Source organism: Penicillium crustosum (assembly GCF_028827405.1).
Source record: "Penicillium crustosum strain IBT 35664 chromosome Unknown utg000001l_segment0_segment0, whole genome shotgun sequence".
Lineage (NCBI taxonomy): Eukaryota > Fungi > Ascomycota > Eurotiomycetes > Eurotiales > Aspergillaceae > Penicillium > Penicillium crustosum.
Genome location: NW_026623122.1, coordinates 3,984,475 through 4,006,409, shown reverse-complemented (window position 1 = coordinate 4,006,409; position 21,935 = coordinate 3,984,475). Strand labels below are relative to the sequence as shown.

General features: G+C 48.4%; 8 protein-coding genes across 8 annotated transcripts; 6 read left to right on the top strand and 2 right to left on the bottom strand.

The window, feature by feature from the left end:
• Nucleotides 1-387: 387 nt before the first annotated feature.
• N7487_001506 (uncharacterized protein) lies at nt 388-3,454 on the top strand (the record flags this gene model as incomplete). Its single annotated transcript, XM_056869254.1, has 6 exons — nt 388-571; nt 613-628; nt 687-767; nt 817-1,043; nt 1,100-1,497; nt 1,547-3,454. The coding sequence occupies 6 exons, from the start codon at nt 388-390 to the stop codon at nt 3,452-3,454; spliced, it is 2,814 nt and encodes a 937-aa protein (XP_056734038.1).
• Nucleotides 3,455-5,559: 2,105 nt separating this feature from the next.
• Nucleotides 5,560-5,845, top strand: N7487_001505 (uncharacterized protein; the record flags this gene model as incomplete). The annotated part of the gene is made up of 2 exons (XM_056869253.1): nt 5,560-5,762; nt 5,815-5,845. The coding sequence occupies 2 exons, from the start codon at nt 5,560-5,562 to the stop codon at nt 5,843-5,845; spliced, it is 234 nt and encodes a 77-aa protein (XP_056734037.1).
• Nucleotides 5,846-6,134: 289 nt separating this feature from the next.
• Nucleotides 6,135-8,084, bottom strand: N7487_001504 (uncharacterized protein; the record flags this gene model as incomplete). Its single annotated transcript, XM_056869252.1, has 1 exon — nt 6,135-8,084. One exon carries the CDS (start codon nt 8,082-8,084, stop codon nt 6,135-6,137), a length of 1,950 nt encoding a protein of 649 aa, XP_056734036.1.
• Nucleotides 8,085-10,277: 2,193 nt separating this feature from the next.
• Nucleotides 10,278-11,701, bottom strand: N7487_001503 (UPF0075 domain protein; the record flags this gene model as incomplete). The annotated part of the gene is made up of 2 exons (XM_056869251.1): nt 10,278-11,444; nt 11,624-11,701. The coding sequence occupies 2 exons, from the start codon at nt 11,699-11,701 to the stop codon at nt 10,278-10,280; spliced, it is 1,245 nt and encodes a 414-aa protein (XP_056734035.1).
• A 481-nt stretch (nt 11,702-12,182) lies between these two features.
• Nucleotides 12,183-14,171, top strand: N7487_001502 (putative MFS sugar transporter; the record flags this gene model as incomplete). The annotated part of the gene is made up of 9 exons (XM_056869250.1): nt 12,183-12,202; nt 12,256-12,557; nt 12,636-12,725; nt 12,787-13,196; nt 13,253-13,444; nt 13,508-13,602; nt 13,654-13,810; nt 13,862-13,922; nt 13,987-14,171. The coding sequence occupies 9 exons, from the start codon at nt 12,183-12,185 to the stop codon at nt 14,169-14,171; spliced, it is 1,512 nt and encodes a 503-aa protein (XP_056734034.1).
• Nucleotides 14,172-14,832: 661 nt separating this feature from the next.
• Nucleotides 14,833-17,190, top strand: N7487_001501 (putative C6 transcription factor; the record flags this gene model as incomplete). Its single annotated transcript, XM_056869249.1, has 6 exons — nt 14,833-14,935; nt 15,037-15,484; nt 15,542-15,959; nt 16,015-16,623; nt 16,675-16,766; nt 16,824-17,190. Exons 1-6 carry the CDS (start codon nt 14,893-14,895, stop codon nt 17,188-17,190), a joined length of 1,977 nt encoding a protein of 658 aa, XP_056734033.1. The 5' UTR covers nt 14,833-14,892.
• Nucleotides 17,191-18,534: 1,344 nt separating this feature from the next.
• Nucleotides 18,535-20,234, top strand: N7487_001500 (putative proline permease; the record flags this gene model as incomplete). The annotated part of the gene is made up of 2 exons (XM_056869248.1): nt 18,535-18,869; nt 18,929-20,234. 2 exons carry the CDS (start codon nt 18,535-18,537, stop codon nt 20,232-20,234), a joined length of 1,641 nt encoding a protein of 546 aa, XP_056734032.1.
• A 232-nt stretch (nt 20,235-20,466) lies between these two features.
• On the top strand, nt 20,467-21,638 carry N7487_001499 (class I SAM-dependent methyltransferase; the record flags this gene model as incomplete). The annotated part of the gene is made up of 2 exons (XM_056869247.1): nt 20,467-20,780; nt 20,884-21,638. Exons 1-2 carry the CDS (start codon nt 20,489-20,491, stop codon nt 21,636-21,638), a joined length of 1,047 nt encoding a protein of 348 aa, XP_056734031.1. The 5' UTR covers nt 20,467-20,488.
• Nucleotides 21,639-21,935: the final 297 nt, after the last annotated feature.

Here is a 21,935-nt window from a genome sequence, read left to right as displayed (position 1 = left end):
TTGAGCCTCTCAACCTTCTGTATACATACAACATAATTACTTTGTAGTTTCAATACTGCAATACTGCAGTCCCTACAGGGGACATAGGTATATCCTGCAGGTCTAGACCGGAATTCTCTTCATCTCACCGGGTATCGCAATTCGTACCTTAGTGGTGTTACCGTTACTTTTTCCTCGCGAGGGGTGCTGAGGGCTACATGCCTGTGTGGCACCATTCTATTTCAACTCCGAACAACACCGTGGTTGATATAGTATTTTGATTGTAGATCATCTACTTGATTCTCCGACATTTCGCCGCCACTATCAGATCTATAGAGATAAATAGGGCTTACATAGGATCGCAACCCTTCAATCTCGCATCACAGCATAGTTTGGGATTTTGACGTTATGCATCTTTGGAATCACCTTGTACTAGCAGTGCTTCCATCGATTCTGTCAATAACTCTGGGGCAGAATGTTTTGGATTTGAGCGGTGATGGATGGACTGTTAGCAGTAAGGCGCTGAATGTTAGCGTCCCTGGCCGTGTCCCCTCACAGGCGCATTTGGACCTTCTGGCCGCAAATGTTATTGGTGAGTCCTTTTTGATTACAAAAATTCACCAATCTAACAAGAAAAAACAGATGAACCGTTAGTTGAAGCTCGTTTCTCCTGCAATGGTTCTATACTGACTCGAATCACGTCGAAGCTACTATGGATTGAATGACTTCGACTTGCGTTGGATCGTAGACAGCAATTGGACTTACACAAGTAAACCAATTAAGGGCTTGTCTGTACCCTTTGCTATTTCAATTGAAATTCTTACTAATTTTTCACAGGTCGAGCAACTCTAAGTCCTCCTGGCTTGTTTTTAATGGACTTGACACGTTTACAACCATCGAGTTCTGCGGTCACTTCATAGGAACCACAGACAACCAGTTCCGGCAGTATACTTTTGACATTTCCACTGCCCTGAAAAATTGCAAAGGTTCCCCGATCGTCTCTCTCGATTTTGGAAGTGCTACTAAGATCCAAAATGCAATTGCCGCTGATCCAAACGCCCCCGGTAAGTATTCTATCACTAGACATGACACTAGGTCCAATGTCTGATAAAGTCTGCAGAATGGCCGACTGGTGTCCAGGAAACCTATGAATTCCCTAACCGCTGGTTCATTCGTAAGGAACAGTCCGACTTTGGTTGGGATTGGGGCCCAGCGTTCTCACCTGCTGGTCCATGGCAGAATATCTACCTGGTGCAGTCTGAGAAAGAGGAAGATTTATATGTTCTAAACACAGGATTTGACATCTATCGAAAGGGCCAGATTAATCACCTTGCTCCTGATCAGAGTCAGCCCTGGATTGTGAATGCAAGTATTGACTACCTCGGCTCCCCGCCTATCCATCCATCCATGTCTATCGAAATCAAGGATGTCCAGTCGGGAAAAGTACTGAAGTCCGGATCGCTCGATAACGTTGTTGTATCTGGACAAACTATCAGCGGTACTACCATAGTTGATGCAGTAAGTTTTCAATAACGGGATAAGAGATTATGTCTGACAACGTCTCCAGACAGCACCAAATCTCTGGTGGCCCGCGGGTATGGGCAAGCAAAGTATGTACAACGTTACAGCCACTATTCAGAACAAAGACCAGAACCTCATCAGCGTAACCAAGCGCACTGGCTTCCGTACCATTTTCCTGAACCGATCCAATATCACCGATGTCCAGTTGGCGCAGGGTATCGCGCCCGGCGCGAATTGGCATTTCGAGGTGAATGGTCATGAGTTCTACGCCAAGGGCTCGAACTTCATTCCACCGGATGCCTTCTGGCCACGAGTCACCGAGGCCAAAATGAAGCGACTCTTTGACGCCGTTGTCGCTGGAAATCAGAATATGCTCCGAGTCTGGGCTTCAGGCGTTTACCTTCCGGACTTCATATACGATCTCGCCGACGAACGCGGAGTGTTGCTGTGGAGCGAGTTCCAATTCAGTGATGCTCTGTATCCCACGGACCAAGCGTTCCTTGACAATGTTGCTGTCGAGATCGTCTACAATGCGAGACGCGTCAACCATCATCCATCCTTAGCTTTGTGGGTTGGTGGAAATGAGCTTGAAAACTTGGAGCTACCAACCGCTAAGAAAGCTGATCCTGCATCCTATGCCCATGTGCTTGGCGATTACGAGCATCTGTTCATTTCTCTGATTCTCCCGTTGGTTTACGAGAACTCACGATCGATTTCATATATGCCCAGTAGCACCAACAACGGTTTCTTGGAAGTTGACCTTTCTGCCCCAGTTCCTATGATTGAGCGTTACGAAAATGGCTCCGCAGAAGGCTATTATTATGGTAACACAGACTACTACAATTATGATGTCAATGGGGCGTTCAACTCCGACGGCTACCCCGTCGGCCGCTTCGCTAACGAATTCGGCTACCACAGCATGCCAAGTCTGCAAACATGGCAGCAAGCCGTGGATGAGAAAGACCTCCACTTCAATAGCAGTACTATCATGCTCAGAAACCACCACTACCCAGCAAACAGCCCAGACACCCACAACTACAGTAACTCATCTAAGGGCATGGCCGAAATGACCATAGCAGTAGAGACATACTACCCAGTCCCCGACAAGCAAGACTCCATCGCCAACTTCAGTTCCTGGTGTCATGCAACCCAGCTCTTCCAAGCAGATATGTACAAGTCCGAAATCCAGTTCTATCGTCGCGGAAGCGGAATGCCTGAGCGCCAGCTCGGATCCCTGTATTGGCAACTCGAAGATATCTGGCAGGCTCCGACATGGGCTGGCATCGAATATGACGGCCGCTGGAAGGTCCTCCACTATGTCACCCGCGATATCTTCCAGCCAGTTATCGTCTCACCATTCTGGAACTATACGACGGGCGATTTGTCTATCTATGTAACATCGGATCTCTGGGAGACTGTTGGGGGAACGGTGAATCTTACCTGGACGGACTTGTCTGGCAAGCCAATCCACGGGAACGCGGGTACTCCCTTGACAAAACATTTCTCTGTTGGAGCACTCAATACTACCAATATCTACGAAACCAATATGGCGAAGCTCTCTCTGCCTGATGCGAAGGATGCCGTCCTGGTCATTGATCTCACTGCCCATGGTCGTCTCCCGAATGCCGAAAGCAAGACTTTGACTACGTTCACACACCGGAACCAGTTTACACCCGTCTTCCCTAAGGAGCTGGCACTGAAAAACCCGAAACTCGAGCTGTCTCATGATGCAAAGACTGGTGCGTTCACCGTCGAGGCTCAGAATGCTGTCTCGCTGTATACATGGCTTGACTATCCTGCTGGCGTGGTGGGATACTTTGAGGATAACTCGTTCTCTTTACTTCCTGGTGAGAAACGGACTCTGAAGTTCATTGTGCAGAAGGATGAGACTGGGGGTAAGTGGGTGGATGGTGTTACCGTGCGCAGTCTGTGGGATCAGACTACAAAGAATTGATGAGTGTATGCATTGCATGTAGTGTCTTCTATGGCTTGGTTTCGTGGTGCTTCTTTGTATCTAAACGATCATCTACCTTGCTCCGCGATAGCAACCTCCAGTCTTAAAATTACTAATCTACTGGTTCTTAGGTTAACCATGGATGCTAAAATAGGAAATTGTGACCATATTGATAGTCGCGTACGCAGCGGTATAGAGGTGCCGTGCAATAAAATGCCCGTTTCGGGTATTAAAAAAGCCATATTAAAGAGGCCGCAATCAGCAAGGTACCCTAGTTCTATCAGCCAATGATCTCTAGAAGGCAAAAATAATGCTATTCACACCATACATACGAACTTATGTCACCACTTTTGGGGAAGTTATAGCTTACAATTATGAAATTAGCGGTAATCTTTATACCTAAGAGTAGAGACCTACAAAACCTCCCTAAAATGGTGATATATAGATATAAGAATAGTTCGCAGCTTACAAGGCCTCGTGATGTATTTTTAGTTTTTTTTAGCGCTCGAAATCGGTTCTACCTATCTACTGTCTTCAATCTTTTTTGCTGAACTCTGTTTTGCATGACGCCGTACCTTTCGCGGTTAGCGCGCCCATAGCTCACATTATAGGCAGTATTCTTAGCACATACGACATACGGTAATACATAATTCCTTAAATAGCTATCGTTTCATCGCTGCATGTGTGCAAACAAACAGACTAAACACACCAGTTGGCAGGAGATTCGGTCAGCTGTCCGGCAACCATTTCGTACCTTTTTCCCCTTGCGATTTCCACTCCATTAACGCAGTGAACGAAGGAAGACACATATTTCAAAAAACCTTTCACGCTCGTCCAAGTCGGCTAGTCTGCAGGCAAATAGTCCATTAATTATCTGGTCTTACCCCGCTCGAGTGGTTTGGGTTGCTTCGTTCCAAGCAACTTACCCATTATGCCACGCGGTATAAAAAAACACACACCATTTTGGATCCCGGTATGGCTCCAGAAACCGTGAGTCACTCTGTGCTGCTCTGTGAAATTGAAGGTTGAATATAATTTGACTTGTGTATCAGCTTTTTCTGCAATCCGGATGGACAACCAAGACCCCGATTACGGATTTTATTTGGGGTCCAAATTGGGACCTTGGTCCTTTTACTTCTAATCCCGATCATTTCCCTTAGCCTTGTCGGTAAATGGTATAAAACGGACGCCAAATATTGCCCCAAAATAATTCCATGTGAGAATCCTTGCGTGGTTGAGGCTGATCCCGATATCGCAGGCATCGGTGTAAGTTATTCTTGACTGTTCTCAGCGTGCAGAACCGTCTTTTCTAACTCCAAGTGTATTCCAATACGTAGATGCGGGTTTCTACATACACTCAATCCATATGTAACGTCTTTATCTTCGGATTCTCGTCGAGCTCGAACAGGAAAAGCTCAACATACAGTACGCTCGTCATCACTTCCTTAGCGATAGTTATCACGATTGCAATTTTCCTCTGGCAAGGCGCACTGAGCCTTCATCACGCGACTGTTGCTTCGGCATTACTCACAATCACACTCGCGCCGATGTATGTTATGGAGTCCTGGAGGGTAGATTCACCGGGATTATTTATGGCGCAACAAGTACGACTGATCATGTACGTTGCCGTGAAATTGTACCTTACCATCCACATGCCCTGTCTTGGAAACCATCCACAATGCAACCTTTGTGCTCGATCCAGCACTTTCTTTGTGGATGGCAACATTGTCACGCCGCTCAACCGATCCTATCAATTGATTATGATGCTGTGTGTTGTTTACTTCTGGTTCAAGCAGAATCTATGGACATATGGGCCCTTTCACTTGCTTCAATCCTTGCGGACTCCATTCTCGGATACATCACACCAGGCTTGGCTGTCGTACAATTATGAAACTCGGCGATCACTCACTGAATGGCGGCATACAGACCTACGGATTATCCGATCTAGGAACCCGAGAATGTGGTCTTTTACAAAGATACTTCTGTGGATGGATGACGACCAAACAATTAGGCAAGGCATCAAGCAGCGGAGATGGTGGACGTCGCCGAGTAGTGGAAAACAAAATACATGGTTTGGTAGGGTTTGCGACGATGCAAAACTCGTGATGGGTATTCCACGATTCCAACGAATGATAGCTGCGCTATGTATCGCTGGAGTACTGATCGCAGATTGCGAGAGAACAGTGCGCATGAACCTTACGGAATCTGGCAACGAATGGGGTTATGGTCAGATCTTCGCTCTTGTGGCAACGCTGCCGGCTGTCATGGAGGTTACCAAGTTGCTACTGCGGCTAGGACGAAAACCGAAGTAAGTTGGACAACTTTCCGTTCAATGGGGTAATCATGCTGATGAGTACTAGCCAACCTCTCAAGCGCATGTATACTCTGTGAATGCTATGTCAGTGCAAAATAATGGATATATGTTGGAGTCTTAGTCGCCCGTACTCGCTAGTTGATGAAAATCGCCGGTCTTAACATTATTGATCCATGAATTCTTGGATCTACTATTCTTACGCGGAAATCAGAGAATTGTGCGTAGATTGACAGTGCTGTTGAATATGGTTGACTGCCTCTACTCCTACGACACTGACTAGTGCTTCAGATCAATATTTGCATTTTGTATAAAATGCGTGCATTATATCTGTCTATTCGACTTATACTACCAACCCTATATCCCCATCTATTTACCATTGTAAATAGCGGTGGCATTAGTGAGGAACGTATCAAACGCCCCATCACCGGTAATTGGGACAATCGACTTAGGAAGGTCCTCACCATCAGTATTACGGTCATCAACAGTCTTAGCCTTCGTCTTCTCAACCCACTCCTTAGCAGAGCTGAACTCAGCATCTGCCGTACTCTGATCCTTTCTATCGAGCGCCTCGAGCATGGAAATCAAGCACTGACAGGCGTTCGCCCACTGCCTAGCAACAGTCGCCCAGGGTGCCACGTCCGTAGCGAAGGCCTTGGTAGCCATTTTGGGAAGAACATCCGGGATGGTGATGATGAGTGCGAGGCGATCTTTCAACGCCTTAGTTCCGTCATTGGTGCCGGCTTTGCGAGCAGCCCAGAAAGCCGCAATATCCTTGGTAAGACTGGGAGCATTGACCTCGGGACTTTGGTACGGCCAGTTCTGGTTGAGGTCGGCGAATGCAATGAGTGCATTGTGGACGGTTTTGTCACTACCCGACAGCTCCCATAGGCTTGCATCCATGGACTTGGTGGCGTCGTACGACGGCCCGTTCCACGTATAATCGCCGTAGTTCGCGAGCGCCGCCATAGAGGCATATGGCTGGTTCATTGGGTTTGAGGTGAAGCCAAGGAGATGCTTGTATAGCTCGGCAGCACGCTTGGTGAGCGGGTTGAGGAATAGGCGATCACGATTGCCGTCGTTGACTGGGAAGTTGTCCCATAGGAACAAGTTTTCGGTGACGTAGCTCGCGTCGGCTGTCTCGACGCTTTCAACTGTGATATCGTCGCTGAAGACTCCTTCTCCGGTCCACTGAACGCGGATCTTCTTGTTTAGCTTGGTGCCGAATTCTGTTTTGTACGGGGATGCTGCGCTTCCGGCGTAGTTGGTCGGGACGGTCTCGAGGTTTTCGAGGTCGTTCGGCTCGATGTATTCGGTCTGAACACGGTTTAGGTAGAATGCCTGGGCATCGGCAATCCATTCATCGTTCTCTGTTTTTGGCCACTTCTTCTTGTCGGCATCGCAATGGAATTCGAGAGGGATATCATCGAGCGCAATGTAGAAGCTGCTGACACCAAAGTCGCGTAGCTGGTTAAATTTGGCGACAGTAGCGTCGAAGTCGTCATCGGACGAGTAGCATACATCTAAGCCAGGCGAAAGAGCATAGGTGAAGTCGACGTGGTTGGTATTTGCAGTCTCGACAAGCTCCTTGAGCTGGGTAAGCTCGTCACCGCTATAAAGTGTACGCCATTTAGCGCGGAGAAGTGGATCATCCTTGGGTGTGTACACATATGTGTTCATCTTGTGCTTTCCATAGAAAGCAAACTGGTCAAGACGTGCCTGATGAGACCAGGGGACACCGTAGAAACCCTCGATCGAGCCACGGATAGACATGAGCGGCCAATCGCGCACCTTGACACCGGGAATATGGTCACCGTCAAGAAGTTGACGAAGGGTCTGTGCCGCATAGAAGGTGCCACGCTCGTCGACACCATTGAGTACAATGCTTGGCTTTTGCTCATAGTGGCCACATGCAAACACATAGCCGTCGGCATCAAGGCCATTCGCAGAGTTTCCACCAAGAGCCTTGGCAGCAGCGACAGCAAATCCAGCTTCTGCCTCCGTGCCAACAAAAATCTGCGTGCCTTTATCGCTAGGCTTGGAGGCGAGAACAACATTACCGCCGGCGGCAGCCACGACTTCCTTGACTGTGGAGATTGTGGCCGTATCCTTGAAATTGTCGGTCACGAGGGTTACGTCACCCTTGAGCGATACCTTTCCCCCGGTTAATGTCATCTGTTGAGGGGTGGGCCATACTGCGGGGCCTCCGGCGTCACGGCCAGCGAGGTCGTTCGCGATGGGTACAGCGTTGACTGACCCAAGCGTGGCAAGGGCGACAACAAAAGCCCGAAGGCAGGTGACGCGGTGTAGATTGAACATTGTGTGAAGAAATAACATGTTCAAGGGAATGGTTTATATATCAGGGGAGGTGGGGATTACAGCCCCCAAAGGTGTTTATTGATAACCTTCCAAGATCGGAAGTGACGGGGTACCACGATCGGTTACATCGTGGCGAGGAGAGTGCAGAATAGCCCCTAGAAAGGGTACCATTGGGGGTTTGATTTGGTTTGATTAATTCCTTAGGTCGTATGCAGCCTGTATCCTAAACGGCATTTTAGAACAGGATATCTCGAGTATCCTAGAAGGTAAGATCTACAGGGGATAGTCCTCTCAGGTGGTAGTTCACAGATGGTAGTGTTCTCAGGTAGCAGTGCTTTGCGATAACAGAGGAACAGAAAGTGCAAGAAGCTGCACACCGACGATCAGTTTAAACTGCTAGGGGTGATTTTGGAAAGCTAGCATGATCTCGGCAATTCAACACCTCCCCCGCTCGTAACTTGGCGCGTCTATCGTAATATATAATTTATTATAGCGAGGTAAGGTGGAGGTAGTTATAGAGAATTCTCGGGTGTTGCTGATCATTGATTGGGCGAACATTGACTTAGCCTGTGGGCGAGTACGACCTTGCAGATCGTCAGTTACCAATTCTCTCCTCAAGCCACATTTACGGGATAATTTAGATATCTCGGCGAAATACGCTTAAGCCCTCGAAGCCCCCAAAGCTTCTCTGGACTGTAACGTTACACTACTTAGATTGCGGGGTAAATGAGATAAACATTTGAAGAATTGAAATAAATTCGTCGGATATCAGGTGCAACAATAATGATCTTACCATATACTTCACGCGAACAAGGGTGGCACGTCGCCCATCTTAATAGCACTGCCTATACAGCCAGTATGAACCTCAAAATCCGAATAAACTACCTAATATTAGCCGGTTTTGGCACTTGTGTGCAAAGTTCAGATCTATCAATAACACGAACAGTCGGTCATGATGCCTCTGCCATGGACCTCCTCTGCCATGGACCTAGTACTTCAATGATATGGCCTATTTGGACCGAGATGATAAGGACGTTATATTCAAATAGTTATTTCCGTTCCTAGTGTCGTAGCTAGAAGGTGAAAATAACTAGCCGCGGAGCAATAGCCGTATAGCCGCTAGAAAGGGGTTTTTTCTTGATTAAACCATGTACGCCGTATGATATTGCAAGAGACTTGAATCTTCTGTTCTTACATTCCTATATCCTAGAGCGAGCTATCATTGAAGCCTATATTCCTTAGCAAGCTATTTTTATTGCGACATACCCTTGGTCCGATTGGCAGTGCCAAATTATAACTACAGCGTTCCAAATCGTGAACTGCCAGTTTTAAACCCCCGGTCACTATATGAGACCCTGTGATTCCTGGTTGAAGAATGTGTTTGTAGTCCTTCTATTTGGTCATTAAGAGGATTTCGTGGTTGAGGCTATATATAAATGCATGTACATGCAACGCAGTTGTCATTAATCAGAGCCACTTCCTCTTCTAGCTGTTAGCTGGATTTCTTCTATCAACATAGCCTAGAACTATCCAACTGCATATCGAGACCAAATTTCTCTAAAAGAGGGTCTAGAAGAACGCCCCACAAGGCTACCAGCCCCAAGACCCGAGGAACAGCTTCACCCGCAGTATAGATCCAAATAGGCATATTATATATGAAGAGAAACTATTCCCACGCCATTATGGAGTATTTCAGAGCAATGAATTAGCCCGTTTCATCTATAGACGATCATATAGAGTGAAAGCTCGGGCCGAACAACTGCCGATACTGCTCTTTTTCTGCACGTGCCAACGGCACTGGCACTGCCAAAATGGCTGAATGGATATTTACTGTCTCAAATTTAACATATGCACATGGAGCTTAATGAAAATTTGAGGTATGCTAGTGGTCCTAGTGTAGTGGATCGCTTGCTTAGTGTTTTTATACTTTGAACGCATTATGATGTGCATTAGTATGAAGTTTGCCAGTTGACCTCGGGGGTCTATTTCCATTTCTAGATTCTCGGATATTCACCGACACGTGGAGAAAATAACCAGGAACAACATTATATTCGTCAGTCCATATATATGTATCTCATCATTATAACGCTGGGTCAGAAGAAAGAAAAAAAACCCTAAATAGTGTATAAATGCATCCAAGAACCGTTATGCAAAGGGCTAGATAGAAAAAAAAAAAAAGTACGTAACCCGTATTTACCACTTGTTGTCAAAAGCTTTGCCATCAACGTAGTTAATCATCTCCTTCACTGGGGGAAGATGATCACGACCACCCCCAAACGACATGCCCTGACGCAAGACGTTGCGGTAGTTCTTGCCCGGGGACACCTTACCGAGGACATATTCTTGGCGAGTCTCGACACGAGTGGGGACAGGGATAGAGCGACCGACCACAGCTTCCATGCCCTGCCAAGCGAACGTAATGGCCTCCTTAGCGCCGCCAGGGATACCAGCCTCATCGAGCATCATAATGCGAGTATTGGGGTAATTTTCCTGGATAAAGGCGGCAATGTTGGGGTTGTAGGCGCCCCCGCCGCACATGAATATCTCCGCGATATCGAGGTCCTTGGGAGCGTAGCGACGGTAATGGTCCACAATGGCCTGGGCGGTAACACGGGTAATGGTGGCAACGACATCGTCAGGCTTAAGGCCCTTGGCCTCAGCTTTGACGATAAATTCGTGGGCGATAGTGTCACGGAAAACTTCACGGCCCGTTGTCTTGGGCGGTTCCAGCGCGAAGTAGGGATGTGTCAGGAAATCGTCGACAAGTTCCTGGTCGACGGTACCGCGGGCGCCCATCTCGCCATCCTGGTCGTACTCGCGCTTGCCGTTCGTGTAGTGGCGTACAACGGCATCGATGAACACGTTTCCTGGACCAGTGTCGAAATCGTAGCAGGCGTCAACTCCGCCATGGCTGTCCGGGAGGACAAAGCAGACATTTGCGATACCGCCGATATTCTGGCATGCACGCAGCTTTGTTGGGTGGTGCAGCACTAGCGCGTCGAAAAAGGCAATGAGGGGTGCTCCCTGACGTCCAGCTGCCTGATCACTTACCCGGAAGTCGGTGACCGATGTAATGCCCGTGCGCGAGGCTAGGAATGTACCCTCGGCCATAGTCAAAGCGCTGCGGGTCTCACCGGCCTCTGGCATGGAAAGTAGCCAGATGGTTTGGCCGTGGGATCCGAGGACATCGATCGATTTGATGTCCACGTCGTAATCCTTACAGAACTGGTGCACGGCTGAGGCAAAGGTCTCGCCCAGGATCACATTCACTTCGGACAACTCCGAAGGGGAGGTCTTATTATGGAGAATCATGTTCATCACCCTCTTTTTGATGACCGGCTCAAGTGGAATTTCTCCATACTGCAGTTATTGGTCAGTATGTCGTACCCTGTGGAGCATTCCTGTCGGTACTTGCCTTAAGTAGTTCGAAGTGCATCGCCGATTCGGGGGTCTCCTGGCGAAATCGACAAAGAGCGCAGTCGATGCCATCCTATAACTGATGAGTGTGGTGTTTCTCAAGTGAACAGACGGCCACCTACCATGGACGTTCCACTATTCAAACCCAAAACGGTGATGTCTAAACTATGGCCATTGCCATTAATGGAGTTGGATGCCATGTTTGTTTCCAAATTTCAAATAACACGTAGAAATATCAGAAACAACTCAGGGGAAAAGAACGAAACATCTTGAGGATCAAGTCCCGTATTTAACCAGAGCCGGTCCTCTCAGCCGGTACCCATAATGAACCAACCGATGAATGGTGGAGACCGAAAAATCCGCTCCAGCATGCTGGATTCTGATAGATCTAATATTAGTTGACAACCCTGGAAAGGCAGAAGGGATGATCGGCAAAACGCCTATTAGGGAATTTCAAATGATAAATGGCTACGCGCTTGAAATTATCGTGGGCTTGGACCCCCCCGCATGGACAGCTCCATCGTGACTCCAGTCTTACCAATCTTGGCCTTCAGAGTCTTCAACAAATGCCGGGGGCGGGTCCCATGACAAGGATTATTCGAGATAGCTTCCTTTTCGCCTTATCGGAATCTGGGGAAGGGATTTATCATTTTGACCATCTATCATGAGCTATACGACACTATGGAAGAGACTTTCGCCGCGTCAGCTGAATGTTGCTATTCAAATCTTCTCGCTGATCTCCATCTTCTTCGAGGGATGACCAGGGTGTGATGGGTGGCGTCAACAGCGCACCGAGATATGTGACAGAGGTTGGCATCGGTAAACCAGATGGGACAGTGACCGACACCACTCACCAGGGTGGAATTGTCAGCATCTATTACCTGGGTGCGATCTTTGGTTGTTTCGCTGGCGGGTGGCTCGCAGATCGAGTTGGTCGGATCAACGGCCTACTCGCTGGATCATTATTTGCGCTAATTGGTGGCGCGCTGCAGGCGGGCGCGCAGGATTCAAATTTCATGCTGTGCGCTAGAGTCGTTACAGGGATCGGGACCGGGGGTAAGAATCATTCCTGGTCGTGCCTCAGCTTGACGCTTACAACGAGCTACGATTCTAATTTTTTTTTTTTTCTCACAGCTTTGACTGGCATCACCCCGGTATTAGTGTCGGAGACCTCTTCCGCAAACCATCGTGGTGGCTTTTTGGGTTATGTCTTCATTGCCAATTGTGAGCCATCAATTCACGATATCCACTGTGGGGGCCCTTTCTGACATGGATTATTTTCAAGATCTAGGAATCTCCGTCGCATATTGGATCTCCTTCGGCCTCGCTTTCGTCGATAACGGTTACTCGGACGTACGATGGCGCTTCCTACTCGCCTTCCAATGTTTCCCGGCACTCCTCCTAGTTGCCTTTGTCAAAATGTTGCCGGATAGCCCCCGCTATCTGGCCTCGGTGGGGCGGAATGATGAAGCGCGTGACCTTTTGAATCGTATTCGCAAAGACCGCGCCTCCCAGGAAGATATCGACCGAGAATACCTTGAGATTATAGTCACGGCGGAGGGAAGCAAGCGCAGCTCCCCGATTGAGTTTGTGAAGATATTATTTGGAAAAGGTGGGAAGCCGGGGCTGAATCTGGGCCGACGAGCTTGGTTGTGTGTTTGGCTTCAAATTATGGCGTCTTGGACAGGTATCACAGTGAGTTATGCAATCAGTCCCGTGAACAGCCATCGGGGTGTTAATAATGATTATAGGCTGTCACTGCCTATTCCCCGACATTGCTTGCTCAGGCAGGCTATAGTGATATAAAACAAAACGGTCTGGCTGGAGGAATCAACACAATTGGAATTATAGGCACCATTATCAGTGCTCAAATCATTGACCGATTGGGCCGACGGGTGTGTTTGATGGGCGGAGCGGCTGTTTTGTTTGCGGTCAACCTTATTGTGGGTTTTTCTTCTACAGATCCAAGTGCTTTATCGAGGCGCGTTCTTCTAACACTTTTCTAGGCCGGCGCCGTTTATGAAGGCTCGTTGCATAACCCTGAAAAGGCATCTCAATATGCGCCTGGTGCCGTGACCATGCTCTTTTTATTCAATCTGGGGTAAGTCCACATGGAATTACGAATATTTTTACATACTAAAGTGATGCCTAGTTATGCTGCCACGTGGGGTACGGTTGCTTTCTTGATCCCTACTGAGATCTTCCCCAGTGATCTAAGAGCCCAAGGAAATGGATTTGGGATCACAGGGTGGGCTATTGGAGTGGGTATGACCACTTTAGTCAACCCTATCATGTTTAATGTTATGACTGTAAGTGGACTCGACTTTCCCACTTGAATGGAGATACTAATAACCTTTTAGAGCCGTACATACTTTTTGTTTGCTGGTCTCAACCTCATCTGGATCCCGATCGTCTATCTATGTATGTGTTTGATGTTGTATCGATTTCCCTCCAGTTCTAGAATCTAACGTTCTCTTCTTCACAGTCTACCCCGAAACCCGCAACCGCTCTCTCGAGTCAATTGATGCTCTTTTCTCAACCCCCAGTCCATTCTACTGGAAGATGGAACAAGCATACAAGCTCCACGGCGATGTCCTCGCCGAACACGGAGTCAACAGTAGTGAGCCTCTCAGCGACGGCAAGACCGAGCTGACAACCTCCCCCATCTAAACTTGGAACTGTCTAAAGATTCAGCCATTTACGTCATACCATATAGAGCGCTTTAATCGTGTTACACTTACCCCGAAGCAACACATGTATAAGATCATGTACCGAAAGTTGTTACCTAGACTTAATGTATTATAAAGATTGCATTCTTACCATTCTTACTTCTTTTTCACTTCTTTCTCACTTATTACTAGTAGTGGGCCCTGTGGGTTATGTAGTATGTAACCTTTAATATAAACTAGTCAAGGATATATCCATATAATACCTTCGCAAAGATTATAGGCATATTGAATCTTCTCATTTTCATCTATGTGCAAGTATTAATTGACCTGCAACGTTGTACATAATATATTGTACTCTATCTTCCAGACCCAATGATCGTCCGAATCTCCACTGCTTTCGATCGTCCCCCCGGGGCGTCCACCTTGGAATGGCACGCTGCTGAGTCATCTTTTTTTGTGGCTTGTAACTCTAATGCCGACTTTTATCCTCACTCATTTTCTAGCAAATTCAATTGCGCATCGATGTCGGAGAAATTTGCTTGAGTTTGGTCAATTTCTTTTTGCGTTTTTCCCCAATTTTGCACAGCCTTACCCCACGATTTCCCACACGCGACCCGTGTCTCTCGCGGAACCCCGTTTTTTTGGCCGAAGTTCGGGGCCCGATTGTCTCCCGCTTCCTTGCTGAGACCACTTTCCAAGCTTGGAATGAACTAATGAATTGAATGTCGCAAAAACCCCGAAAACTCCAACGCGTCTCCAAAGCCTGTAAGATCCCCGCGTTCGATTGTATACTCCACTTCCACTTGCGCTTGGCGGCAATTATTCCCCGGATTGTAGGAAGCTCAACGCTCATGTCGCATTCACAGGCGACTTCTGCAACAGACGCAGCATTAAGTGCGGCAGAAGTGAAGACCCGCTAGGCAGATGTCAGAATTGTGCGGATTTTGACGTCCCGTGCACCTTTGATCGCCCCGCAAAGCGCCGGGGCGTCAAGGCTGGCACCAGGGCTTCGATGCGAGATACTCCGTTGGTAGGAACTCCTGCCCCTGAGAATGTTCTCCCTGTCCCGCCTGCTGCGCAGGCGACAGGAAGGATGTCAAATTCCTCTGCATCGAGGAGCTCGTATTATACTGAGTCCGCCCACCGTCCGTCATTTACAGGGGATCCATGGTCTACCTTTAATGCTGGTGGGGTGGCAACGGAGGGGTATGATGATGACGGCGCGTTGCGAAATTCATGGAATGCGTTCGCCATCGCTAGTGATCGTCAAATCCGAAATCTTGTGCAAGTATACTTCGAGATTGTCTATCCAATGTACGAATTCACCTGATCTTTGCTACTTCTCCTTTTCTATCGCTGATGAAATTCCAGCTTCCCGCTTTTCCACAAGCAATCTTTCATTGAGAGAGTTCATAACCAGGAACACCTCCGAGATCCGGGGCTGTTCGCTTCAACAATGGCAGTTTGCGCGTTAGTTTCTGGACGCGCGCGAGATGGTGCGCTGTTCACCAATAGATGGCATCGCGATGAACTTGCCGAACCTCCATCCGAAGCATTTTATGCCGCTGCCAAGGACTCTATTCCCCGAGACCTTGCAGCGGCAAGAGGCATTAACTATATGCGTGCATGCGCTATTCTGGCAATTGCCAGTATTCAAAACGGCCAGATCAAGAATATGCAGAAGTACTCCGGCATGTACCACACTCTCACTAGTATGGAGGGCCTCCATGATGAAAAGCTTTGGCCAAAGAACCTGAGTGCTATCGAAACTGAGGAGCGACGAAGACTAGTATGTATTCCTTTATCTTATAGTTACATTCTTTCCACTAACTCTAGGTCTGAAGTTCTGGTCTATCTATACGCTGGATATTTATTCCACCATTGTATGGGGAGGCGTGATTCGATACCGCGAAGCGCATTCTCTAGTACGATATCCGAGCGAAGTTGATGATGAGTTTATCACACCACACGGCTATGGGCTGCCGCCCGTATCTCCAGGGTCAGGCGTCAGCCCGGACGATATCACTGTCGTATCACGACAACCCGTAGCATGGCTTCGGGGCTGGAACTTTACGACAGATCTGTATCGAATTTTAGAATACGTCGTCGATGGCAATCGACGTCGTTTCTCGTCCGCCAACGGGACCTCACAGGTATGGTCTCTGTTCACTCCAGCATCCATGTCAGAACCAGCAGTTATGGAGAGGGTACTATCTATGTACGCCGCGCTGCCGTCTCAATTTAAAGAAACCCCACCCACTACAGGCGATATGGCCAAGGATCTGTTCGGGTTCCAGTCCGCCAACATCCAGGCAACACTACAGCTCCTCCGGATGGTCCTCTTGTCAGCGGAAGAGCTCGGCGTAGACCGCAAATGTGACGTGGCTGGAGAACTCCTCAGTGTCTTCAGCAAAGTTCCCGTAGGGTATTTGAATGCCATCAGCTCTCCTTTGGTAAGCCAATCATCCTTATTTCCCTGGCTCTCATTTACTAACCTCTCGCAGCTCCATCATCTCGGCGGCATCGGCTATATCCTCGGCTCTGTAATGGAAGGAAGTTTATCAGAAGCGTCCTACCAACGCGTCCGCACGTTGCTGTAAGTCCCATTTTTACATATCCCAGACTAATCACCCAACCACTAACCTCCCCACAGACTCGAAATGGCCGATCTCCTAGGCCGCCTCGAGACAGGTCACCAGCGCGCCGCTGGCGCCAGCCAACGACTCCGGTCGCAGGTAGACAGAATCGACGGCTATATGCGTACCTCCCGACTACACAATCTCGCGGCGCAAAACCAGCGCCCTCAACATAACACAATCCCCATGGACAGTAAACGCGAAATCCCTATCCCACCCACAACATACATTCCTCCCAGTGGCCCAGTTCAGCCAGTCGGTCCGCCGCCGGTAATGGGCGAGCAGATTATGCAGTTCCAGTTGCCGCCGGAGCTGTTGTCGGATTGGCCGTGGCCGTTGGATGGGGCTCATACGGAGGGTTTTCTTCCGTTGGCGTTTGAATGATTCATTGGTTAGGATGGGGATTTGAGGGAGGTGAAGGTTGTGTGTTTAATCGTTTCATAGAGTAGATCAAAGGGATTGTATCTAGTCATCTGTTTATATTTTATACCTCTGGCGGTAATCGAGCGGAACTCACGAATTGTGTGTTTATTACCGCCCTTCATCTGTCCTATCTATACTTGCTGTGTTTGTGCATTTCATCCCTTTCGCATATCCATATCCATATTCGTTTTCAATTATCAATTATCAATATTGGGCCCGGGGCCTTGAATGCCTCTATGTCCTTTCCAACCACCAGCTCGTCCATGGGCTCCTACGTGATGCTCAACCAAATCCGTTCGTATTGAGTGGAGTAGTGGGGACGGACCTCGGGAGGCTGTTTATACTCATTTTTGTCCACTTTTTCTGAATGGAGTATTCCACAGTGGCCGAGGTGATTCTTTTAATATTTTTCGACATTTTTTACACCAAAACTCTTACCGCGAGCCTAAAACTTGAACAGGTATATACCGATCACATTTCATAAAGAATAACCTTAGGAAAGTCCTGCCCGTCATAGACCTTAACCTTAACCTTGTAGGAAATATACACACCGGGCCGGCGTCTCGTGCTCAAGCCCCGCGGCTTGCTCCAAATGCGGGGGTTGAGCTTTTGACTTCGGCTGCATTTTGGCCATCTTAAAGTTAACCGAGAATGTCACGATATGTACAACATACTCCGTACCCTGTACACCGTGGTCCAAAAGTGAATGGATCCCAGGGCGTCGGAGAATTTTCTTGGCAATTGGAAGATAATATAACATTTTGAATTGCTTTAAGCCTACTGGTTTAAAGGGCTTGGATGATATTCCCCGGGCAACTTCCGATATCAAGGTTTTGATTTGTCCAAGATTTTACCCCACACATGGGAGAGTGCTTGAGGCATTAACAATTGGATGTCTTATCAAAAGTCTTAGTTTGTCACGGCTGAGCAGGGACCCCTGGCCAATTGGTCCATCCAAGTAGTCAACCACAGCCAACCCCCGTTAAGCCCTGATAAGCTTATCACTTGGCAGATCTCCAAGGTTTGGCATCGCCTTCTCCTCCCCCTTTTAGGATAATCCCGAAGACTAAGGGGATCCTGCTCGATAACTCTCTTATCAGTAGCGTTTAAGGTCTCGTGTCTTCCATGCCAATGTTCTTGGCAGTTTTGTTTAGAGGTTGCATGATCAACATGTATGCCGTCTATCAGTGTCGTTCTTGGCTCCGTGCACTCTTGACCCCAATGCCAGTGCGCATATAAAGAGTCATGTTCCCCGTCTCTTGGTGAGGAGTCATTCTAGGCTTGACTATTGAGTAGTATTTCGCCATGGAGAAGAAAGATTCTACAGACATTTCCAACCCTAAGGATACTAGCGCTGGCGATGTTTCACCCTACCGAGAAACACAGCGCGGTCTGTCATCCAGACATGTGCAATTAATGGCCATCGGAGGCTCAATTGGTACTGGACTTTTTGTTGGTATTGGATCCTACCTGCGGGATGCCGGTCCGCTGTCACTGTTCCTTGGATATCTTATTTGGGGATGTCTCTTTATTCTACCTGTCAATCTATGTGTTGGTGAAATGGCTGCATACCTTCCTATTCGTGGATCGATCTTTGAGCTCGCTGCCCGGTTTATTGACCCGGCGTTTGGGTTTGCTATGTAAGTACTTCCATGTCTTATCCTGCTTTACTTTGCGCTTCAGACACTAACCCTTCTAGGGGCTGGGTATATTTCTATGGTGGTGTAATGCTAGTCTGTACAGAGTACTCTGCAGTCTCGACAATCATGCAATACTGGAACACAAGCGTCAATCCCGCCGTGTGGGTAGCCATGGCACTGGTTGTTTGCACAATGCTCAACCTTGTCTCTGTGAAATGGTACGGCGAGAGCGAGTTTGTCCTAGCCTCCACCAAGATCCTTCTCCTCATTGGACTCGTCCTCCTCACTTTCATCACAATGGTCGGAGGAAACCCCAAGCACGATGTCTATGGTTTCCGGAACTGGACCGAGGGTGTCATGTTTGAGTATTACACCGAGGGCAACACAGGCCGATTCTTGGGCTTTTTCTCCGTCATGGTCTACGCAGCCTTCTCCGTAGCTGGACCCGATCTCCCAGCCCTAGCCGCAGGAGAGATCCAGAATCCACGGGTGACCATCCCCCGAGTTGTGAAGATGACTTTCTGGCGTATTGTTGGATTCTATGTCGTCGGAGTCCTGGCTGTAGGCGTCATCTGCAGTCCCCGCGACCCACGTCTTATTTCCGCGATTGCTGACGGTGCTGCTGGCTCCGCTGCTTCACCCTGGGTTATCGGAATCCAGAACCTCGGTATCAGAGGTCTGCCTGATCTGATCAACTTCCTGATTCTGCTCTCGGGATGGTCTTGTGGAAATGCCTACCTTTACAGTTCCAGCCGTACACTCTACTCCCTCGCCCGCGATGGTCAAGCCCCGAAGTTCCTTTTGAAATGTACTGAATCCGGCATCCCCGTTTACTGTGTCCTCACAGTATCTGCTCTGACTTGCATTACCTTCCTCGTGGCCAGTACCTCTTCTGTCGAGGTTTTCTTCTGGTTCGTCGATCTAACAACCCTCGCCTTGGTACTCACCTACACGGGCATGGTCTGCGTCTTCATGGCCTGGTACCGCGCTATGAAAGCGCAAGGAATCGACCGCAAAACCTTCGTTCCATGGGCTGCGCCCTGGCAGCCATACGGCGCTATTCTTGCTATCACTATTGGGTGCTTGACTGCTATCTTCAATGGCTTCTCTGTTTTCAAGCCGTTCAGTGTGCAAGGCTTCATCACCTCGTATTTCGGTCTCGCGTTCTGGGTTGTTATGTTTGTCTTCTGGAAGGTTTATCATCGGACTTCCTTTGTGAACGTTGCAGAGGCGGATTTGCACTCTGGGAAGGCGGAGATCGATGAAGAGTGCAAGTTCTGGGAAGAAGGTGGCTGGGCGGAACGCCGGAAGGAGGAGCTGGCTCAAATGCATTGGGTCCGGCGAGGATGGGAGAAAATGTGGTGATTATTTCTATGCTTGATGCTTCGTTTGTATATATATACTTCTATCTTTTTCTTCATTGGATTATACTCCACTTGATATTTGCTATTTATAAAGCCTACAATAGTAAATATAGTAAATATAATAGTCGGCCAGCGTAGTTGACGACAGAGAAACACCTACTTTGAGTATAACTATAAAGTGCTGATGTCTTTTCTACATCTAAATAGGTAGGTAGGCTGTACTTCTCAACCAGACTTTCTGATTGGTCTGTGCGGATGATGCTTAAGGGCACGCACCGGTGGGGACCGGGACAGGAAAAGAAAAGTTGCCCGGTTCACCTGAGCTTCTCCAGACTTACAAACAACATCAATTCCACCATGTCCACCATGTCAACTCGCTCCGCCTGGCGGGCTTTGCACTACAGTGCCAAGCGTCGCGCTTTCCAACCCACCACTCCCTACCGTTGTTTCTCCTGTGCCAACCGCACCCAGGAGCAGAAGCCAGAAAATGACCGCATGACACACTTCGGCTTCACCAATGTGCCCGAGTCAGAGAAGGAGACGCGAGGTAAGGACTAAGATCACCATCCCTCACGCTATCCAATTGACCACCATCTCAATTGAACCCATACTCCCGAACCTTCATAACTAACCACCCAAACCCCCTACAGTCGGCGCCGTCTTCAGCTCCGTAGCAGCCTCCTACGACCGCATGAACGACCTAATGTCCCTGGGCATCCACCGCCTCTGGAAAGACCACTTCGTGCGATCCCTCAACCCAGGCTCCTGTCTCCCCGCCATGACCGCCGACCAACGCGGCTGGAACATCCTGGACATCGCCGGCGGGACCGGCGACATCGCCTTCCGGATGCTGGATCACGCGTCAAACGTCAACCACGACATGGAGACCCGCGTGACTATCAGCGATATCAACGCCGATATGTTGGCCGAAGGTCGCAAGCGCTCCCTCGATACCCCCTACTACAACACGCCCCGACTGAGCTTTGTCGAGGCGAATGCTGAGCACATGCCCCATATCCCCGATGCCTCGGTCGATCTTTACACTGTTGTTTTTGGAATCCGGAACTTCACCGATAAGCAGGCTGCGCTGAATGAGGCGTATCGGGTGCTCAAGCCCGGTGGTGTCTTTGCTTGTATGGAGTTCAGTAAGGTTGATAACCCCATTCTGGATGGGATTTATAAGCGCTGGAACTTTAGTGCTATTCCCCTTATTGGGCAGGTCGTTGCTGGGGACCGCGATAGTTATCAGTATCTTGTTGAGAGTATTGAGCGGTTCCCCAGTCAGGAGGAGTTTAGGGGCATGATTCAGAAGGCTGGGTTTATGATTCCTGGTCAGGGATTCGAGAACCTTACTGGTGGTATTGCTGCTATCCATAAGGGTATTAAGCCGATTGTTAAGGCTTGATTGTGGTTCTTGTATTGTGTGAGGAGAGGGTGTTCTGTACTATATAGACCTGGGACTTTGCATACTGACTGTATTACATTGTATTACCATGAGAAATATCATTGGCGTTGATTTGCATCGTGTATGAACAGCCTTGGCTGTGAGGCTTGGGCTTCGATTGTAAATGTGCATCTAGAAAAAGTATGTATGCAAAGAGAAACAAAACTGTGTGGGCGTAACATCGTCAACCGAATGCATGATAATGCGAACGATATGTAAAATCGAGTGAGTATATCCAAGAAAGAAGAAGAAAACAGG